This window comes from Phytophthora cinnamomi (assembly GCF_018691715.1).
Source record: "Phytophthora cinnamomi strain GKB4 chromosome Unknown Contig21, whole genome shotgun sequence".
Taxonomy (NCBI): domain Eukaryota; phylum Oomycota; class Peronosporomycetes; order Peronosporales; family Peronosporaceae; genus Phytophthora; species Phytophthora cinnamomi.
Genome location: NW_027150954.1, coordinates 420453 through 442509, shown reverse-complemented (window position 1 = coordinate 442509; position 22057 = coordinate 420453). Strand labels below are relative to the sequence as shown.

The 22057-nt window shown below is 53.8% G+C and overlaps 2 protein-coding genes across 2 annotated transcripts; both read left to right on the top strand.

Annotated features, from left to right (window-relative positions):
• Positions 1-559: 559 nt before the first annotated feature.
• IUM83_03505 (putative polygalacturonase) lies at positions 560-11813 on the top strand (the record flags this gene model as incomplete). The annotated part of the gene is made up of 3 exons (XM_067927510.1): positions 560-839; positions 1120-1309; positions 10874-11813. 3 exons carry the CDS (start codon positions 560-562, stop codon positions 11811-11813), a joined length of 1410 nt encoding a protein of 469 aa, XP_067795404.1.
• Positions 11814-17910: 6097 nt separating this feature from the next.
• Positions 17911-19654, top strand: IUM83_03504 (Histone-lysine N-methyltransferase; the record flags this gene model as incomplete). Its single annotated transcript, XM_067927509.1, has 2 exons — positions 17911-18489; positions 19394-19654. The coding sequence occupies 2 exons, from the start codon at positions 17911-17913 to the stop codon at positions 19652-19654; spliced, it is 840 nt and encodes a 279-aa protein (XP_067795392.1).
• Between the last annotated feature and the right edge of the window lie 2403 nt (positions 19655-22057).

Below are 22057 nucleotides of genomic sequence, written 5' to 3'. Positions count from 1 at the left end.
TGTCTACGCAGGAAGGGTCCTCATTCAACCTTGTATTTACATTCGGGCTTACAGAAGGCGCGAGGACAGGCCCACAGACCTGCCCGGGTTGCCGACTGCCTAACAATGTTCTCTCCCTATACTGGTCCCTGGTGCGGTTGACATCAGTTGCCCCCCCCCCCCCCCCCCCCCCCCCCGACGTCCGCGTCGGCGATGTAACGGTTGTGGCTCCTGCTCATGTACTTACTTTCCCCTCCGAGTTGGATCTCTGCGCTTGTGCAGCGTAGTGGTAAGCCATACCGACATGGTGGTCATAGCAGTGGCTTTCTGGGCGAGCCTGTGTCCTGCGTCAGGTCGTGAGCTAAGCTACAGCGGGCAAGAACAGAAGTTCGTGTGACCGTCCAGCTGTGGGGACGGCGCACATGGTGAAATTTGCACGATCGTCCAGCAGAGGGGACGGCGTACGTGGGCAACATAGGGCCCAACGGATCAGTATGGATTACAGAACGGTACAGACTCTGACAGAGTTAAAATGGGTTTGATTTGTATTACAGAAGATTACAACCAACTAAGCTAAGAGATGATGACGCAGCAGAGAGCGTCAAGTGTTTCGAGGGATGCACGAGCTGGTCGACGTGCTGCACAGTCCGAGGCGGATGCGGCAGCAGCACGTGAGGCGGAGGCATCGGTAGTGGCTCGCGAAGCAGCGAAGCGAGTGCAGCTTGCGCCTGCCGCGACGCTGATTAGTGGAACGGACGGAGATCTTGTGGCGACGTCGGCGAATGTCCGGGTCTCGACAGGACACACGCCGAGGACTGGAGACGGCGGCGGTGTCGTCATGGTGAGCGTGGCGGACTCCGGTACGGGAACTGGAGGCAATGCTCGGAATACAACAGAAGTAGTGGAGGTGATTAAGGTGCTCCGCAGGCGACGGATCTGGCAGCACCAGCGACTGGAGGTAGCACGGCGACGCGAGCGGAAACGGGAACTGCTCCGCCGGCTCCTCCAGGTCCGCCAGCACCTGCAGCACCACCAACACCGACAGTGATCTACCGCGATCGGGAGCGGGAGAAGAAGTTGAGACTGCCAAAGTTCAAGGGGCTTAACGAGCCCAAACTCATGGTGAAGGCGTGGTTAAAGGCGGTGAAGAGAACGAGCTTCGCCGCCAGGCCCCGATCCTTCACACCGAGTGGCGCGAGCATGAGGTGTTCATCGAAATGGTGGCGAACTTCGAGGGTGACGCGCTGCTATGGTTCGACTCGATGGAGGACTCTTTCGTGAGTCGTGAAGACCAGACGTTCGGGAACTTGAACCGGTTGCTGAAGGATCGGTACATGGTGAAGTGGTCGAATCCAGAGGTGGTGGCGAGGCTTCGTCTTCGTAGGCAAGTTCATCGCGATGGTTTGGCGTGTGCCACCCCTGGGCCGAGCCAGTGACCCCTAGCACGCAGGCTGTATACCAGGACACGGGACACCATACACGTGAATAGAGCCCCTAATATTAATATGCCTGCTAATCTGATCTAAAACTAATTTTGGTATACTACTATAATTCGCATTTGTGTGGATACTGTAGATTTATCTGAATTAATTGGATTTGATTCTTTAGATATTTACATTTGTTCTGATTAAAGCTGGTTTACGGAGCTGGAGAGATGGTTTATTCTGAAATCGCAAATTATACCGTATATAACTTGTTGATTTCGACAATATCTAAACTCCGACAATATTTTTTGACCAATGACGTTTAATCATATAGAAAAGCCAAACTAACATGTTGATTCCGACAAAATCCCGGAGCCAACGATTTTCGCGTGAACCCGAGTGCACGCGCTGCCTGCATTAGATTAGAGCTCATTTGGCAAGATGCCTCGGGGGCGAAAGCCACTTAAGGGGACGGGTGATCGCAAACACCATTAGCACAAAAACACTTAGGTGACCTACGATTTTCCTCTCCCTGTCATCAATTCCTACGAATGCGTCGGTGTGCAAGGCACGCTCGACTCGTTCTTTCCCAGGCTAGATGGGACGGCCCTTGACACCAAGTGGAAGAGTGTCTGTCAAGAAGAAGAACAAGATTGTGTGAAACTGTGGCAGGAGCTACAAATTGTGGCTGTCGCCAGCTCGGGATCGGCACATCGCTGAGCGCAGACGCCGAGCAAGACCTCGTGCGTTGGGTGAACGACTACCGCGACAAAGGCGCCCCAGTTTCGTCGACGGTGCTTCGGGTGCGAGCACTGCGAGTGACTCGAGAGAGCTCGTTGCTTCTTTGAGGATTCGACGTCCCAGCTCATGTTGAACCAAACATAAGTGCTTCATTTGATTATAAAATATTACGGGTTGGTATGATATTTGATAGGATAATTTGTACCCCTACCCTACTCAAACATCAATGTCGGAATAAACGAGTGCCCAGGGACAGGGTTAGGTATAGATCTGCTGAGATTTATTAAACCTCTCCATCAGATTTACCTAGATGATTGCTACTAAACATTCGGGAGATTGAAAAGCTAGTAGTATTAATCTCAATCTTCGACAGAGTCGGAATCGCTCCAACTGTAGTTGTTGTTGGGTATGTTGTCGTCGGACGTCAACTCTTCTTCGGCAATTCTGAAGCAAGAAATCTAGTAGCATGCTCTAATGACCGTAGTCAACTCCTACCCGGACGTCAACTCTTCTTCGACAATTCTGAAGCAAGAAATCTAGTAGCATGCTCTTATGACCGTAGTCTACTGCTACCCGCTTGTACTTCTTTGGCTGCTTCCGTTTTCCCTTGATGCATGGCCTCCCCATCCGTAGAGCTGCGGTTGATAAATGGCACCGACCATTTAGACTGAACCAAAGCTAAAATTAGCAACTGCCATATGGTCTATTTCTACACATGTGATTGGCTCATTGGCCTTGTCGCCAAGGATTATACGTCGCCAACAACTACGACAGTACGGTATACGTCACCGTAATGCGCGTGTACAGTGTTTTGCCTCAATAGCGCAGCCATCACATCTAATAACCTCGCAGACTATATATAATCACCCTGTTTTTCACGAACAGCAAGATTCAGCCAATCACGCCATCGACAGTATGGTTCCGCCAATCAAATTACCACAACCGAGGACATAGGGGAAAACGTCAAAACAAAAAGCGTCACACTCATGTTGCAACGTGTTCGCCCCACACGCTTGGGGTTGGTCGTGACTGTGCTGATGCGGTCCGAAGTCCGTCAGGCCGACGATGTCACAACGTATGACACCGCGCCGGTGCGTGCCCGACTGGCAGCGACACCTATTTTATTTGCAACACAAAGTCGAGGTAGCTAGGCTACCAACCGAGTTACCAACTAACCTCAATACACGCCCGCCCGACACAAACAACTTGAGTTCCGTCCTGGTCGCCTCTCTAGCCACTCGGGCGTACGCCCACGCGCGCCTGCCCTAATCGTTGCAGCCGTCGAAAGACTTGGAAGCCGAGTGCTTCCTGGACGTCCCTCCGGAGTCGTCCACGCCGTACAGTCGTCCACCGAGCCGTCGCTGGTTACACGCCCCGTTCTACTCGCCGTTTCGTCCCTAGCACTCGTTCCGGGAGCGCGTCGTTCCGTTGGTCGGCCTGCTCGTCAGCCGTCTCGTCCTCAACCACTCGCCCGGCTTGCTCGTTAGCCAGCGGATTCCAAACTGCTCGCCCGGCTTGCTCGTTAGCCGGCAGATTCCAAACTGCTCGCCCGGCTTGCTCGTTAGCCGGCGGATTCCAAAGTGCTCGCGCGGCTGCCGTCTGGCACGGAAAAGATCTCACTTCGCCTCGTCGGACACGAAGTCCTACGCTCGCGATCCTGTCGTGCGGTAGCTCGTGCAGCAAATCCTGTCGCACACGAAGTCCATTGGGTTCACGTACTACACTGACGGCTACTTCAACACCGTCACCCGTCGCCTCATTCGCACCTAACGTCTCACTCGTTGCCATGACGCTGGCCTCCTTACACGACTTCCTCATCACCCGGGTCTTCCACGACCCGGTCGTCTCGGTAGAGTCGCTCATACTCGGCCACAGACGTCCATCGTGTTCGTGCGCGTCCTTCGTCAAGCCATAACTCCTTGTCATTTGTCGTCCATCGGTTCGGGTCGCCATAGGGGCACAACTCGTATTCCAGTACGTACTGCCCTGCTCCGTTGCGCCTTCGCCGTCTTCGTCGTTCCACCACGAGTCCACGCGTGACGTCGTGTTCAGCAGTGTCGTCCACTGCCGCTCGCGGTCGCTTCGTTCTTCCAGCACTCGCTGTTCGCTCAGCAGTCGCCGTCGCTGCCAAAACAGGTGCTGTTGTCGCCGATTCATCCCGTGTTGGCTGTTGATCTTCATATTCAAGCTGGTCGTCGATGTCGAGCGCCACTTGCGCTAGTAGAGGTTCAGGGTAGTGGTAGCTAATAAGAAATGAAACGTGAGCTATCAGCGTCTCCACTTTCCCCGTCGTGTCCTCTCTCGTCAGCACAAAGTTGTCGTAACCAGCGGGTTCCACAATGCGTAGTGGTCCCATCCACTGATGTACAAATTTAGTGGCGTTCTTGCCACGCGGCGGGTTGTGCATCCAAACCAAGTCGCCTGGCCGAAACTCCCGTCTGTTCCTAACCTTGCGATTGTAGTATCGCGCTTGGCGTTCTTGCTCACGTCTCCGAGCTTGTTCTGCGCATTCATGACTTCGCTCTATCGCCTTCAGCATGTTGGCGTGATAAGCAGGCAGCTCATCCGCCTCGGTCACTTCCGTGCGTCGTAGTAGTTCGTTTGGCGCTCGTAGGCGTCTACCCATCTTGAGTTCGTTTGGGCTCAAAGACACCGTAGAGTGCTTAGCAGAATTGTAAGAATAAACAGCGAATTTCACCCACAAGTTCCAATCTGTCTGGCGTTCGTCTTGCATGAAAGTCGCGACACAGTCCTTCCAAGAGCGGTGAAATCGTTCAACTAGTCCGACAAGTTGAGGTCGGTAGGGCACCGGGTTCACTTGGTGCGCCTGTAGTAGATCTACGAGCTCTTCAATAACTTTGCCGGTCATTTCAGGTGCTCCGTCGGTCAATAGCTCGCGAAATACCCCAAATCGTAATACAACTTCTTGCATCAGGAACGTTGCAACACTTTCTGCCGTATGTTGCGACACGCAACACGCTACAGCATATCTAGTCACGTACTCAACAGCTGCAATTACATATCTGTCTCCACCTTCCGCCACTGGAAAGGGGCCGGCAACGTCAAGTGCCCACCTGTCTCCAACTGCGCCACCTCGTAAACTACGTAAAGGCGGAATCACTTCGCGTGGCTTCGATTTCCTGGAACCACATTCTTGACATCCGCGCACCCAGCGCCTTACTTCGCGGTATAACCCTGGCCACCAGTACAGCTGGGCTACCCGTCCGTATGTGTGAGGGCCACGCAGGTGTCCGCTCCACACGCTGCCGTGCATCTCCTTAAATACCGTCGACCACAATGTTGGTGGCAGCACCACACACCATCCGTTCGTCGTCTCGATGGTCACAAGGCCGTACTTGCTCTCAGCCTTCATGCTTCCGTACTTGCCAGCCGCCAGTAGTCGCTTCACAAACTTGCTGCGTTGCTGCGCCGTCGCGATTTCGTCGTCGCTCAGCTGGAGGGTGTAATCGTCCACAGGGGCGGTGTCATCGTTACCGTCCATGCCGTCCACATCGTTCGTCACCGCCACGGCGTCGTTCACCACACTCGCTGTCGTCGGGACCTTTTTCGTCTTCACGGTCGTCGCGTTCGTCGTGCTCTTCTTGGCCGTGCCCTTGGTCGTGGGCTTCGCCTTCGTTGCAGGCGTCGTCGTTGCCTCTACAAGCGTCGTCGCAGTCGCCGGAGCTCTCGCACCCGATTTCGCTCGCGCTGTCGTCTTCGGTGCTCGTTGTTCGTCGGCTTGCGCTTCTTCCACGGGTCGAGCAGAGACTTCACCACGTCGTGGTGCTGGCGTCGTCATTTTCACGTGCGTTTGCGTTGTTGGCGCACGTCGTCTGCCTCCGCGTACCGCATCACTTCGTCGAGCTGAAGATGTCACTGCTCGTCGTTCGTCGTCTCGTGCCACGTCGGCTCGTTTTGCAGGGGCTCCGATGTCACACGGAGTTGGTGCTCTCGTTAATGGCACGGTACCCAGCGTCGTTCGGGTCTCCGTCCCCACCATCGTCGTGATCATCGCTCTGGGATCCACCGTTGTTATCACTTCTCGTACGCCTTCCAGTGCATCCGTGCTCACTGTCCGTGTCGTAGTCGTCGTAGCTGTTGGTGGATCAGCGATCGGCGCCGTGTCATTGACGTCGTTCGCCTCATTCACGTCGTTCGTGTCGTTCACGTCGTCCGTGATCGGCACCGTCGTCGCCCAGTGCACGTGCCTCTGTGCTTGCTCGCGAATGCGGGCACTGCGTCTCGTTGCAGGCGCATTCGTCTTTCTAGTGCGTCTCCGGCTACTCGTCGCGGTCGTCACTGTCGTTTCGGGTAGCATCGTCACTGCCACGGCACTGCCTCCGCTGGTCGCCGGCGCGTCCGTCGCTGCGGGGCTCTCGTTCGTGCCGCGTGCTACTGCATCGTTCATAGTTGGTGTGTCTGGCTCGTCGTTGACAATACTCGCCGTCTCGTCATTTAGCGTTGCCAAGCTCACGTCATCGTGGTACTTCGTTAGGTGGCTCGTCGGCACTGCGTCGTTCGTCTTACGCGCCGCGGCGTCCATCATGTCCACGTCGTCGTCCTCGCGCACCGCGTCGTTCACGGTGTCTGCAATGTTCATCGTGGCGGGCACCGTGTTCGTTGTACCGCCCTGCTCCCTGCTCACGCTGGTCGTCACGTCCAAGCGTTGCGCTGCCGTTGCGCTGCTCGTGGCGTCATCAAGGGCTGTGTCGTCGTTCCTTGTTGTGCGCACGTCGATCACTGCGCGGGTCGCTTCACTCAACATCGGGTCTGTCATGGCACCGGTCACCGCCGTGGCGCCTTCCTCAGACAGCACCACGCCGTCCGTGTTTTCGTCGCCTTCCTCAGACAGCGCCACACCGTTCACCTGCACAGGGGCTATCTTCGTTGTCGTCGCGGCGCTCGTCGTGACCGCCGTAGTCTCCGTCGTCTTGCACCCCGGCGTGTCGTCACTGCCTTGGTCGTTGTCATCCTCGTCCACCTTGTGCACGTAGCGCAGCGCTGCCATGGCCGGCCGCACCGTGCTAATGTACCGTTCCGCTCGTTCGCCGTCGCGAACTGCGAGCTCCTCGTTCAATTGAGCGGCGACAGCTCGTCGTATTGCTGCCACGCTCCCGTCATTCGACTTCACTTGCATGTCGTCCATCTTCTCGCCTTCGTCATCGACCACCGTCGCCGGCACCGTCGACGCATCCTTCTCGCACGCCGTATCACCGTTCGTTGCCACCGTCGCCGGTTGCCAGGGAGTCCGTCGTATCACCGAGCGTCGTAATCCCCCTACGCCGCTCGATCGTCGTTTTCCTGCAGCTTCTGCTCCTTGCTACGCTTGGCGAGGTACTCGTCATTGCGTGCGCGTGCTTCGTCGTCGGGGCACTCACGCGCGATGTGACCTGGCTGGTTGCACGCGTAACACCTAATTTCCTTGAATCGTCTGATCATTGGCTTCACCTCGGCCGCTGGGCGTGGAGCCTCGATGCCCTTGGCTTGGCGTGTCGCTGCCATCGATCGTCGTGCTGTAGTTCTTGGCTTCTTGGCGGGAGGTGGGGTCGTTGTTCTTCATCTCATCGTCCTCGGCCGCGTCTCCACGTACGTCAGCTGTCTCGATTTCGTCATCTCTTCCGGCTGGTACGGGTGCCGTCGTCGTCCGCGTCTGAGTCCCAGTCGCGCTTCTTGCCGTCTGCGCGACCACCGCAACTCTCGTTCGAGCCATTGCAGCGTCCGCGGGCGTCTTCGTGAGTCGTGGGCTTCGTCTAACTCGCTCGTTAGGACGCCCCTGTGTGTCCACCATGCAACGTGTTCGCCCCACACGCTTGGGGTTGGTCGTGACTGTGCTGATGCGGTCCGAAGTCCGTCAGGCCGACGATGTCACAACGTATGACACCGCGCCGGTGCGTGCCCGACTGGCAGCGACACCTATTTTATTTGCAACACAAAGTCGAGGTAGCTAGGCTACCAACCGAGTTACCAACTAACCTCAATACACGCCCGCCCGACACAAACAACTTGAGTTCCGTCCTGGTCGCCTCTCTAGCCACTCGGGCGTACGCCCACGCGCGCCTGCCCTAATCGTTGCAGCCGTCGAAAGACTTGGAAGCCGAGTGCTTCCTGGACGTCCCTCCGGAGTCGTCCACGCCGTACAGTCGTCCACCGAGCCGTCGCTGGTTACACGCCCCGTTCTACTCGCCGTTTCGTCCCTAGCACTCGTTCCGGGAGCGCATCGTTCCGTTGGTCGGCCTGCTCGTCAGCCGTCTCGTCCTCAACCACTCGCCCGGCTTGCTCGTTAGCCAGCGGATTCCAAACTGCTCGCCCGGCTTGCTCGTTAGCCGGCAGATTCCAAACTGCTCGCCCGGCTTGCTCGTTAGCCGGCGGATTCCAAAGTGCTCGCGCGGCTGCCGTCTGGCACGGAAAAGATCTCACTTCGCCTCGTCGGACACGAAGTCCTACGCTCGCGATCCTGTCGTGCGGTAGCTCGTGCAGCAAATCCTGTCGCACACGAAGTCCATTGGGTTCACGTACTACACTGACGGCTACTTCAACACCGTCACCCGTCGCCTCATTCGCACCTAACGTCTCACTCGTTGCCATGACGCTGGCCTCCTTACAATGTCATTGCGCGCCAAGATCACCTTGGTCGGTCGGACCAAGCTTTACCTTGTCTTGGCTACGCCACGTGCAATCTCGCTACGGGATTCGCTGGAAGAGAGCTCACGGCGAGTCGGGTGCGGTCGACTTAGAGGCTGCAGCGCCTGAAGTTGAGCGCTTGCGCGGCATCATTGCGACCTACTCCCACTCGTAGTCGACTAGTAAAACCTCTGTCACCCCATTTACTTGAGAAATTGTATACAAAGTACGACTGCGCTATTGAGGCAAAACACCGTACTTAACTTACCAGATGTGTCCAGGCCTGAGCCCCGTACAGTACATACATGTATATGTTGAACTCGTGGGTGGCGTGTACAACCACCTGTTCTCGACCACCTAGTCGTGCTTTGCACAACTGGTGTTTTTCAGACTTTGATAAGGAAAGCCCCTTGCTCGTGACGTTTTGCGTGTCTTTAAATGTACTGTAATAGTTCGTTAACGATCGTGTTAGCTAAGTAACAACCTATTGGCCACAGCACACTTCGTGAGCGAGCAGATGCGGCTGTATTTTTATGGAAATGCTGCGGCATGCAGGAAGGGTTGCTGACTTTGGAGGCAAATTTCGCCGTAGGTAAAGTCTAGAGCTGAAAGAACGGTTTTGATATTCTTTTGATCTAAACTAATCATTGTTCACTCCTGGACGGGGGGTACCATACTCAATATCTACATTCGTCTCTAAATATAAAAGTCGCACAGGTACACTATGTTGAAGGTTCGTGATATATGCCAGAATATTCTACAAGGTCGGCTAGTAGAAGGTAGTGATTGGACCTTTGGTATGTTATTAATTATACAAATACAAGATAACATTCGTAATGAAACATGCGGATCGGTCAAAAACTTGCTGATCCCGTAAAACTAATTGAGACCGTATTACCGGACTTGCGGTGGGGATATGCCAGGTTTATCAACTCTCGTAGGCCTTTGCATATAGGCCGATAAGGCAGTTTTGGGCGGCGTCCACTGTACCTACCAATTGCTAGTCTAGATCAGATGAATTAGTACGCAGAACCTGCAGCGCAACGGCTACATGTAGGATTCCAGCCCAGTTGTTGTGTGTATGGGTCAGTCAGTATTACATTACGGAGAACGGACATGCCTAAGCGAAAGTTATGATTACAGTACGCTCTGCTTCGTCGTCGGCACAACGAGTTGAGGCAGCACCAACTTCTCCAGAAACACTTGTTGCCAGCATCAATTTAGAGTAATCAATAAACTGTAAGTTTTCTACACGTATATTCGATACAGTACTAGTACACAATACATGTACAATACATGTACATGGTATACATGTACGTTCCCCACAACAACACACCGTCGCTGCCGTCTTTCTACGAGTAGTCTGGCTACACTCCTTAACATCGTGAAACCCACAGTGTGGATACCTACATGTAATGGTAGCTCGTGGTTAGTGTAAGTGGCTGAGTTTTGCAGTAGCCTCGACGAGCCGGTACTGTGACTGTGGTACAGTTCTGTGCGTTTGGTCGAGTTGAACGGGACTAATTAATACGGGGTTCCCGTGCTACATGGCCATGCGGCTAGAACAGCATGTTGGTACCATCTGGTACGTACAGTTGCGTGGACAAGTGAAGCGGATCGGCTCAGCCTCTTCAAGCCGGTCATGCTACAGTACCAAATCCATGAAATCGAGCATCGGTGGTCGCACGACCACCCAACATCGGCAGACCACGTTGATTCTAGATAATAACTTCGATGTGCATGGATTTCGGGCGGTTCTTAGCCCTCATTTTCAATTCTGCCTCAAGTGAAGCACATCAAGACATCAACTGTTCTACTGTAACACAGGCGTTGATCATGAAGTTCATCTCCGCGGCATTTGCGACCATCGCCTTGGTTGCGGCTACTGTTAACGGCTCGCCCATGATGCGTCAAGTAGTTGAGGGCTCCAAGCATGTCCAGCAGCAAACACAACAACAACAACAACAACAACAGCAACTGAAAGGGCAGCAGCAGGAGGAACAGCAGCAGCAGGAACAACCACAACAGCAAAACACAAGAACTGGGGGCAGTAGCAAGTGCAACCTGACTGGTACCTACAAGAAGGGCACTGACATTTCGTCCTGCAGCACTGTCACCATCGGACCTCTAACTGTTCCTGCCGGAGTGACGCTGGATCTAAGAGGTGCCAAGACCGGAGCTACCATTCAGTTCACGGGGACAACCACCTTCGGAACACTGAAGTGGAATGGGCCGCTTGTGACGCTTAGTGGATCGAGTCTTACGGTGAAGGGCAACGGCAAGCTGGATGGCCAAGGCGCTTGGTACTGGAAACAGGGCCAGTCGATCACTCGCCCGGTCTTCTTCCAAGTGCACGATGTCCACCACTCAACGTTGTCCGGTTTCACTATTTTGAACACGCCATACCGCACGTTCAGCGTTGTCGACTCGACGTACACGACACTCAGTGGTCTCACGCTGGACGCCAGGGCTGGCAACGGTATTGCCACGAACACGGATGGTTTCGACCTCAGCTGCAATGACCACATTACCATCACGGGCAACACGATCTACAACCAAGACGACTGTCTCGCCATGCAGTCTAGCACCAACACGTTCTTCACCAACAACTACTGCTACAAAAGTCATGGTATCTCGATCGGATCGCTTGGTGGTAAATTGGTTGACAAGACGACTACGGTTAAGGGCCTTACTGTCCAGGGCAACCACATGATTGACTGTACCAACGGTCTCCGCATCAAGACTATTATCGGTCTCCAGGGACTCGTCACTGATGTAAAGTTCCTGGACAACACTCTAGCGAATGTCAGAAACGCAATCGTCGTGCATTCGGACTACAGTAAGTCCCTGGGTCGCTACACTGGTGCAGCCACCAGCAAGGCGCAGATTTCGGGCGTGACGGTGTCTGGCCTCAAGGGCACTGCCACAAACCTGTATGACATTGTGGTGAACTCGGACGTGGTTTCTGAGTTGACCTTCTCGGGCATTCAAGTAGCTGCGACAGCAAAGGGCAAGCTTAGTGGCTTGCCTAACAGTATTGCTGTTTAAAAACACCAAGACATTTGCGTTTCCGCCACGTAGGGTGGCGACCCAGCGGTCAACGAAAGACCGACGAGTACGAACAAATTTGATGTTAGCGAAATACATGGAAGACTCTCCCTACCTCCGACATGTTGTCCCATGCTTTCAGTAGTGTACTACAGTGGCAGCTCCTATCAAACCAACCTTGTGGTCTTCGTTTTACTGTAATCCAGATCGATGTTCTACAGGATCGTGGAAGCAGAGTAGTACAAGATTTTCGCTACATACAGCCCCAGCGAGATAATATAAATCAAGCAATGCTATTCCAGCTTGCTCGACAATGACACGAGGCAATTCATTTTCTGTTATTCACAGTAACCAATAAGCCTATGGAGTCGACACGTTTCCCTGCACTCTTACCGCTGATGTTGCTGCTATCAGGTATATTGTACCAGGCCGCAACGACCCAGCTCGCACTCAGTTCAGGTAACAGCTACCAGAACTTGCGCTTTGACATTGCGCAGCGATGCTACTCGTTGGATTCCTGCTACGACAACGAGGGCTCCTACGCTTCTTGGATGGCACTGAAGGACTCGTCGCAGATTGCGTTATACACTGAGAGCCAATGCCAAGGCAAGCACGTAACCGTGAACAACTCACCGCGAGGGTCCCTCAAGCTTGCAGACGTCAATTTTGACAAGAAGGTGTCGTCCTTCATGCTTTGGGAGAGCAGCATGTATCCTTTTCGAGGGTTCCTCGATATTCGCCGTGGTCGCGAAGATGCAAGGCTGAATTAAAAAAACATGAGTGATGAGTCAACGAATGCTGAGAACGACAGCATCCCCAGCGTTGTCATGCAGAGCGACTTGAACAAATGAACAAAAAATCAGAGGTCGTCGTTGACAGACCCAACTCTGCCGCAACTTCTTGATGCAATCAGGGGTACAGACAGAACTCCCAGAAATGATTATCACCGTGGACTGAAAATCGTGTATCATTTATTAAAGTAGCAGATTATCATTTGATAGAATGTAGTGTGGACCACACATACAACGGAGCCAGTGGGTTTCGCAACCGACAGACGCGAACAGGAAAGAGAAGTGCAAGCCGTCGTAGCGAAGATGCCCACCAAGCCAAGAACTCTGCGCGAGGGCAACTTGACTGAGAGCGAGAAGTACCAGATAGCGGAGAAACGTAAGCGAGAGCCTAAAATGACGCAGGTTGAGCTCGCAAAGTGGGCGAAAACAAAGTTTAACCTAGCCAAGGCGCCAGTACAGGCAACCATCTCCAATATTTTACGCGCTTACAAGGACAAACCAGCTCCAACTACATCTGCGACCCGCAAAACGAACCGTGCTGTCACTTACCCTGAGCTTGATGACGCTCTAGCTCTGTGGGTGCACTCCAAACAGGCAAACAACATCCCCATAACGGACGAGCTCATACAAGCCAAAGACCGGCTGCTTTTCGACGCTCTGAAGGAACGTGGGCTAGCTACAAAGGACTTGTCCTTCTCTGCTGGGTGGCTAGGAGCCTTCAAGAAACGACACGACTTCAAGCATATCCGACTACATGGCGAGGCAGCTAGTGCCGTCAGTGAGGTAGCAGGAGCGTTCTTGGCTCGAGTTCAGCCGAAGCTGGACCAGTACTCACCGGATGATGTGTTTAACTTTGATGAATCTGGCCTTTTTTTACAGAAGTGCACCTCGCTATACAGTTGGAGTGCCAGATCGAGCTGCACGTGGCGTCAAGCAAGACAAAGCACGGATTACGGTGGGTTTGGCGACGAACATGACGGGTTCGAGCATGCTCGAACCGTTATTCATTGGCCATGCAAAGAAGCCTCGTGCGTTCAAGAAAAAATCGGCTCAAGAGCTGGGCTTCTCACACTATTATGCCAACAAAAATGCGTGGATGACTACTATTATATTTCGCCACTGGATTCAGAAACTTAATGTGGTAATGGCTCGCCAAGACCGTAAGATTTTGCTACTAATCGACAACGCTCCGTCGCACATTGATGTCCAGCTTACCCATGTCGAGGTGGTTTTTCTGCCTCCTAACGCGACGGCTGTGTTGCAGCCATTAGATGGGGGAATCATTGCCTGTTTTAAAGCTCACTATCGGCGCTTTCATCTCATGCACGCACTGGAAGTAGCTGACCAGCAACATAAGAACTGGTTTAAGGTGGACATTCTGACAGCAATGAAGTGGGTTGCGACGGCGTGGAGCGAGGTTTCTACCGATACTGTGGCAAACTGTTGGTGAAAATGTGGTTTCTCCTGCAACGTTTCTACTAGCTCGAGCGTGTATCCGTTAAGTGTAAAGCGCTCCATGGCTGATTCCGTTGCTGACATCCAGGCTGCTGTCAACGCTCTCAACCTGACCAATGCTGTCTCAATTGATGATATTCTCAACCCAACGGGAGAAAACGAAGTGCATTTTGCCTACTCTGATGATGCAGTGTTAGATTTAGTGATGCCAAGCCCAGAGAATGCTGATGAGGAAGCAGAAGAAGTGACCAACGCACCTGATTCTCTACTGGAAGGCGCTCCAAGCGATGCAGAGTTTGCTGCAGCTGCCAGTGTCGTCATGCGTAGGCTGTCGAGTGAAAACGAGACGACGTGTGCTGTAAGTATGACGAAAAGCTTCTTAAGCAAATGGATCTTCGAGCATAACCTGAAGAAGCTCGCAAACAAGAAGCAAGAGCTGATCACTTCGCACTTCAAACCGGTCTAAGCTCTTAATAATCGTCTGCGGGGATGATCAATTATTAGCTTAAAGGGAGAATATCAACTAGTATACAAATGCACTGTTTGTGAAAACGGTGGATCCCAGATTTGAAGATTATTATCACTTATTGCGCCATATCAAGTGATAGAGAATCATTTCTGGGAGTTCTGTCTGTAGATGCAGTTGGTAAAGAGCAAGTTGATTAATTAATCTCTTCAAATATGTATCGGAGAAGGCAGGTAGGTACATGGACTCCGAAGTAGTGTACGAACCTATTGCGGGCCTGAGGCTTCATAGTGTAGTTGGGAAATCCTGAACAACAGCTGAATAACAGCCGAAGCTACTTCAATATGACATGTGACTGTGCGTAGACTTTCAATGACGCACTTGCAATGCAGAGCGATTGCATTCTGGCCTGGCCTGCCCGACCAGGACGTCACTTCGAAGTCGGGAAGAACGTCACCCCACTCCAATGTCTTCACCGCAGGCCTCTGACGATAGCGAGGCCAGGAATGACGAGCACACGAGCGCAAAATTATCCCCGCGGTCTCGACGGAGACAGAAGAACCGAGACCAAATGCGGTTGGCGCGCCAGAAGGAGAGGGTATGTATGTGGTTGTCATTCTAAAGACCGGGCACATTCTTCTCATCTATCGAATATGTGCTTTGCATTCGTCACAGGACACAATGCAGCAGCTTCGCGACACCGTGCATCGGCTAGAGGTTCGATACCAAGAGACCGTGAATCGCGGGATTTTGCCACCTCCAAACTCGACCTCTGCGTCGCCTTCAGAGTACGTCAAACTGATCGAAGAAGGAGCACGGCTACAGGACGAAAACTTCCGCTTTCGGCGGGCTTTACTCGAGAAGAACAAGCTTCAGGAAACGTTAGAGCGAGTGTACGACGATTTCCACCAGCCACCGACGCAGGAGGAGCCAAGCATGAGACGTTGCGTGTTTGAAGAACAGTGTGCACATGATCCGTGGAATCCGTTGACCGAGGAAGAAACTTGGACTTACGTCCGGGCAACGCACGAGAGAGTGGCGAGCGCAATGCAGGCCATTTCGCGGCGTGCTGCACAGCAGAAGATGGACCCCACCATTCGACCACTGCCCCCCTTCTTGGGTTGGCAGGTACGATATCATCGAGAAAATGACGAGGTGCTCTTCTCCTTCGAGAAACCCTTTTACCACGTGACTGTTCTACATGCCATGCAGCACACGTGGACCAACGAACTAACCATACAGAGTTACCGCAAACCGGTGGATGCAGCCGCGCAGTCTATGGCCGTGTTTCAGGTGATCAACGACGACACTTACGTGTTCCGGCGGCGCATTCGAGTTCGAGAGAATGTTGTCACTTCGCATTATCTTCGCTTCCGACTCAAGACGAAGTCCGGCTACGCTATAGGCAACTGCTCCGTCAACAGGAAGCCCTGCCAGCAAGAGGGGCAAATCTGGGCCGCGAAGCTACCGCTGTGGCCCGACTTCAAAGCTTTGCGGTCGGAATTCGATCAAACGTACAGCGTCGTGCGAAGCTTGGTCTACACCTCCCTGCGCACGTCGTGCAACGCTTCCACCAGCTTGAGAAAGGCACCAGTCAACACCACTAGCGCATCGACGTCCTCTGCAGCCATCGCGTCGACACGTTTGCCCGAGGCGCGCCAAATCCGAAAGTGATGAGATGTAGAAGGGGTGCGGCGTTGGTGGTGTCTGGTGTGAAGTGACGGGTACATTTTCAGAGCCATCGAGCGGCTATTGCAGTTGCCTGCTTCAGGGCGATATCAAGCGTACACAAGTGGCACATGCAAGGTTATAGCGGTGGAACTTCGGAGCGCTATGTCAACATATACCATTCTAAAACCTGTCATATCTGCAGCAGATGAGACAATGGACGCCTACCAAAACCTAACAAATCACCCGCCATATCTGCAGCAGATATGGCGGGGCATAACGAAGCATAGATCTCGCGGGACGTAGAAATCGTCTCAATAAACTCGCCTACCCCTAGCTTTATGCGGTGAACCCACCTTAATAGATAGTCTTGAAGGTTGAATTGACTATGCCGACCTTCACTCCTAGAAGCTGTAGCCGTCATATATCTGGAGGAGTCGTCGAAGGTGCGCTTGGCGAGGAACGCGCGAACGCGGGAGCTGTCGGTGGTGGCTACGGACGACATTGAGAGCGGTGAGGTGCTGCGCCAGTACCTGGGCGAGCTCGAGCATGTGAGCGTCTCGAATGCGAACCGCCCACGCAATGAAGGCTTCCGCCTGGTCATGAGGCAGCGCCCGGAGATGCCCAGCCACCTCATCCGCGTCGCCATCAACGCAAGCATCTTGGCGGGCTCATGCGATGTGTCAATCATTCGTGCGCGCCGGTGGCTATGTTCCGTGAAGTGGCAAACGGGCGGCAAACGACCGTCGTGGTCGCCACTACTCAAGACGTGCACCAAGGAGAGGAGATCACGGTGGACTATGGAGATGACCTGTGGTTCATCTGTCGATGTGGCAGCGATTCCTGCCGCCAACGCACCATCCAAGACCGGAGCGATACGTAGCGGATGGCGCAAAGAGACCGTAGCGAGTGATGAGAAGAAATCCGTTGTATAGGTAAGCGTGCTTTGAGGAGGATGTGCACTACGAATCCATGAATCTTTGTTTGGCAAGCTCGTTTGCTGTTGAAGGTGACTGAGTTGCTAGAAAATGGAATGTCTGACTTCGACGTCTAATGGAAGCAATGTTGGTTTGGCGCCAAAACGGAGCGCAGTCAAGATGTGAGCCGGCTGTGATCTTCGCGCGCTCAGTTCGCGCGCAAACCCGTGCTCGAGTTGGCGGTCTTTGTACTACATTGGTGGCTGTGGTGGCGGCAAGATGCCGACGGCTGCTGTTACTGTGGCCAACGCGGAGAGCTCGCGTTCGCCGGTTGCCCTCATTCCTGATTTTGGCAAACACCGGCCAAGTCACTTGCCCCAAGCCCCCCCCCCCCCCCCCCCCCTCGCCCTTCATCGCCTTCCTGGTACGCTGCTACTGTGCTACTGTGGTGGTGGTGCTTGTGCTTGTGTAGTCTACGCTGAAGGGCTAACGCGTTTGTATGTATTATACAGATGGCTAAACTTACTGGTAGCTCGTACTACAAGGCGAATGAAGTTCACCGTCTCCTGGCACTGGTTGCAAAATACCTTCCGCTCGGCAAGGACGAGTGGGAGCGCCTCGCGAGTCATTTCAACGCTAATCGAGCGCGTGGTGTCGCTGAGCGCGACCACGAGAGCCTTAGGCGCAAATTTAAGGTGCTCTACAGCACCCGCAAGCCCACGGGGGTGCAAGAAATGCCTCCGCTCATGGAGGCTAAGCTATTGAAGAAATCTATCGACGACAAAGCCAACGTCGTCGTCATGGACGACGGAGGTGAAGAGGACGACCAAGTCGAGGACGAGGAGGAGGACGAGCAGCCGTACCTTTGCTTCGACTTCGACGGCGACGAGAGCTTCGCCCACGACCCCCGCATCGATGGCGACAACGTCGTCAGTGGCATCGGCGTCAAGCGTACGTGCAGCAGCTCCGCCAGCACTGGGTCGGTGCACGCCGTGGAGACGCGTGGATTCAGCGAAGTCGGTGCTGGCTCGTCGTCTGCGCCAACCGGCGAGAGCGCCGGTGACTTCTCGGAGCTGCTCGACTCGGCCGCCGTCAGCGACGGCCTGGAAGTTTTTGCGAGTACACCACGCCCACCGCCGGTGGCCGTCCGATCGAGCCAACACCTTCGCTCAGCGGGTCTCGAGAAGCTCAGCAAGGCGTCGACCGTGGCTGACTCGAGAAGTGTTGCGTTTACAACTACAGTGGCGAGTGCTGGTACTGGCTCAGAAAAGACGCAGGGCACTCGTACGCGCGACCAAGTGGAAGCACAGCGCTTCCCGGAGCTTGTCAACTACTCCAACAGACTTGGGGGTGACAACCTGGCTGACTTCCGCGACAACGTTGGCGCAATCGCGCGAACGAGGAGGACGAGGACTTGATCGAGGCTAGCTACGGCAGGGCGAAGCGAACCAGGGCTGCTAAAGCAACCGCCGCATTGAAGAAGAGGCTCAGTGACCTGGGGTGCTCGGCCAATTCAATGGGGGGCAACATTTTCGAGATGATGCTGATGATGCGCGAGGAGAACGAGCGCAAGGCTGAAGCCCGGCGCGTGGATGAAGAGCAACGCCACCGCGATGAACTCGACGCTCGTGAGGCACGCTACCTCACAGAGAAGTAGAAGAGCGACGCCGCCAGAAGAAGCTAGAGAGCGAGGAGCGTGCACGCCGTGACAGAGGTGGCTCGTGCCCGCACGCAGGAGCTGATGCTCTTGATCGGAGCGCTGACGAAGATGTCCTAAGCTAAGCGCAGATGCAAGGCGGTGTCGGATGCAGAGAAGTCGGCAGCAAGAGTGGCAACAAATAGGTGGCGTAGCATTCTCAGAGCAGCCCTCTTTAACAAATCATCAATTTTCAATGAACCTTCATCATCTTTGCTTTAGTAGTATCCCCTACAGCTTGTCTGCAGTGTTCATGTTGATGATGAAGGCAAGAAACGCAAAATATTACCTGCACAGTATTGCTATTAACTCAACTACAACGCCAGAGCTGCTGCAGCCACCGAAACTCGTCCTAGTGCGGCATCGTCATGGCGTCCGCGAAGGTGGTGCGTATTTCGGAGATTCCGACGGTGCGTACACGGAAGTTGGTCATTCGGAACAAATTGTTTAGACGCATGCCTCGAAGCTGTTGGTCATAGGGTAGCGGTAGATTCAGACGGCTGTAGACTTTCTGAAGGCTGCCCATACCCCACTCCGTAGCCTGCCTCACCGAGGTGATTGCATTGTGCTGCGTACTCGCTGAACAGCGCAACGATGGTAAGATTCTGTCTAAGTCCCCGTCCTTGAGCGGCGAGAGGATCCGCCCGACCATGGCCGTGGAGCAAAGGAAGGCCGAGGCGGACACAACGTTCATGCGCTCGTCCGGGCAGACCTTCGGGTCCGTCAGCTTCGTCCGGAACTCAAGCGACGTGTCCGAGTCGTTCCACGACCTCGGACAGTTATGCTTGCACCTGATGATGCTTCCGTCGGCTGCGAAGCAGATTGTCCCGGTCGCGAAGACCGAGTGAAGCCAGCCGTTGTACATGGCGTTCTGTAAGTCTGTATTTGATGGTTGAGGACCTGTATATCATGCAAACAACAGAGTTAGCAAACAGTTAACCAACATAATACAGCTTAGAGTGTCCCCGTACGCGATTTTTTTTTCTATCTATGAAGCCGAAAGAGTGATTCAAAAGCGGCTCGCGGGCCTCGACCAATTTTGCCAGCTCCGCCTGGCGTGAAGGGGACCGCCATGCGATGCGAGCTGGCGCGTAGTCGTCGAGAGCTTGCGAGAGCGCTTCCTCAGCTCTACGTAGCATTCTAGACAGGGTGCTCGGTGGTGCTCCGAGCAGCATGCACAGCGTGCCGTTCTCCATGAATCCCACATAAAAGCACAGAATGAGCCCGAGGGCCTGGTGGTGATAGCGTAGCCCAGGAGAGCGCCCCTTCGACGAAGGCATCGGGATGTAATAGAAGCGAGAAAATCGATCGAGGAGTTGATAGAAGGCACCTCTGCACAGTTACGCATTAAAGTTAGTTGCAGCGTCGTACACAGCAATCATGACGGTCACACCGTACCTCGTCAGACCGGTAGCGTTCAGGAAGTTGCGATCGTGGCCGCTACTGTACAAAACCATCCACGCGGCCTTGCAGGGCGTGTCGAGACACTGCGAGGTCAATTAGTGTCGTATAGGCATTGCAATGCGCCACGCCTCCTCCACTGATGCCAGGTGCACATCGCGGCGGGCCTCGTGCAGCTTGTCGTTGTGCTGCAGGTACGCCCCGGCCAGAATCATCAAGGTGTCGTCGTCACTCATCTTGTTTTGTCTTGTCTTGTCTTGCGTAGCACTGCTCCCGAAGTGAAATGGCGAATTTCAAGCGAACTTCAAGTATGTGAGAAATCGGGAAGGATTGCGAATGTTCTTGTGTCCTGCAAAACGTGTCCATTTACATAGGCAAATGTATCGTATCAATGCTGAAGAGCAACTAAATAGGCCGACCACAGCTGCTCTAAATACCTTTTATGGTGGATGCAATTTACAATAAGTCGACTTTCTCGGAAATAAGAACCGTCATATTTGTTGCAGATATGGCGGGCCAATGTCAAACAAAATAATACTTGTGCGCCATTTAGCGTTATCGAGATAATCGCGTTCAAAGTTGGGCCATCAATTTTCGTACTTGTATGACGTGTTGAAAAACGACGGATTTGTGTTTTGAAAACCGACCGGTCACTAAACTGAGCTCACTCCACAAGATACCAGCGCAACCGGATTCCAGTATCCAGTTCCCATTCAAGTGCAGGTCACGCCTCCATCTCAAGCAGCCGTGGCATGCTCTGCTGAGGACCAGCCCTCCCCAAGCGACCTCTCTCTTTGCGCGTCGTCCTCTAGCGCCACCCCAGCCAGCGCCTCGACCGACGCAGACATTCAACTAGCGCAAGACTCTATTCAGACTAACATTGGCAGGGAAGAGAATGAAGAAGACGAGGATGAAGAGGAACAAACCGGACGAAAGCAACGATGAGGACTGGAGTGAGAAGGATGAATCGTCTGCGGAGGAAGAGGTGCTAATGGGAGAGAGCGAACCGGAAGAGGCAGAATAAAACGACGACATTAGTACCAATCTGCTCGAGGTCGATGTCCGACAGTGCGTGGCGAATTTGATACGGGAGAACAAGCGTGAGCGTCGCTGACTCGAAGGAAAGGCCGGTGAAAAAGAGTGGCTGGTGTGCTCTATTGCTCAGACGACAACTTCGGAGAAGCCAACGTGCATCCAGACCGTTATTGGCGTGCTAATGCAGACCGAAACAGCTGAGATGTGCCGAGGCCCTGGTGTTCGCGAGAAGTTTCCTTACTACTTTCCTTTTGTGGGGCATGTATGTCGCTCTTCACGCGCACGGTGCCTTAGCATGCAGCCGATTACGGTCCAGCGGTACAAGCAGCGCGTTTGCGATGGCTGCATTTCTACCAAACAGCATGGGAACAAGCTCAGTTGTGGTAAAGTGTCAATCACGAAAAGGAATAGGGAACTCCACTTCCAGGTGGAACGGGTCCTCCAGGAGCGGCGTCTCCACGGCAAGCGCCAATTCCTTGTGAAGTGGAGGGGTTACCCGGAGTCTGAAAACTCGTGGGAGCCTGTTTCACAGCTCCAGGCTGACTGGCCGAAGGCTGTTGCGATCTAGGACGAGAAACAGCGGACGCTTCGTAAGTAGTCATTGGCTTCTTGACCGACGTACGGGGCACAGTAGTAGATGCAGTCGCACCGCGCCCACGCTCTTCACGAGCTTTGGCTTTTGCCTGTTGCTTGAACTCCTCCATCATTGGGTAGAACTTGCGTTTGAACACGATGTGGGCGAACTCAACGCGGAGGTCGCGCTGGTCCAGTATAGCGGACAGCAAGCGGTCCTCACGGAGTTCTTTATACTCCTG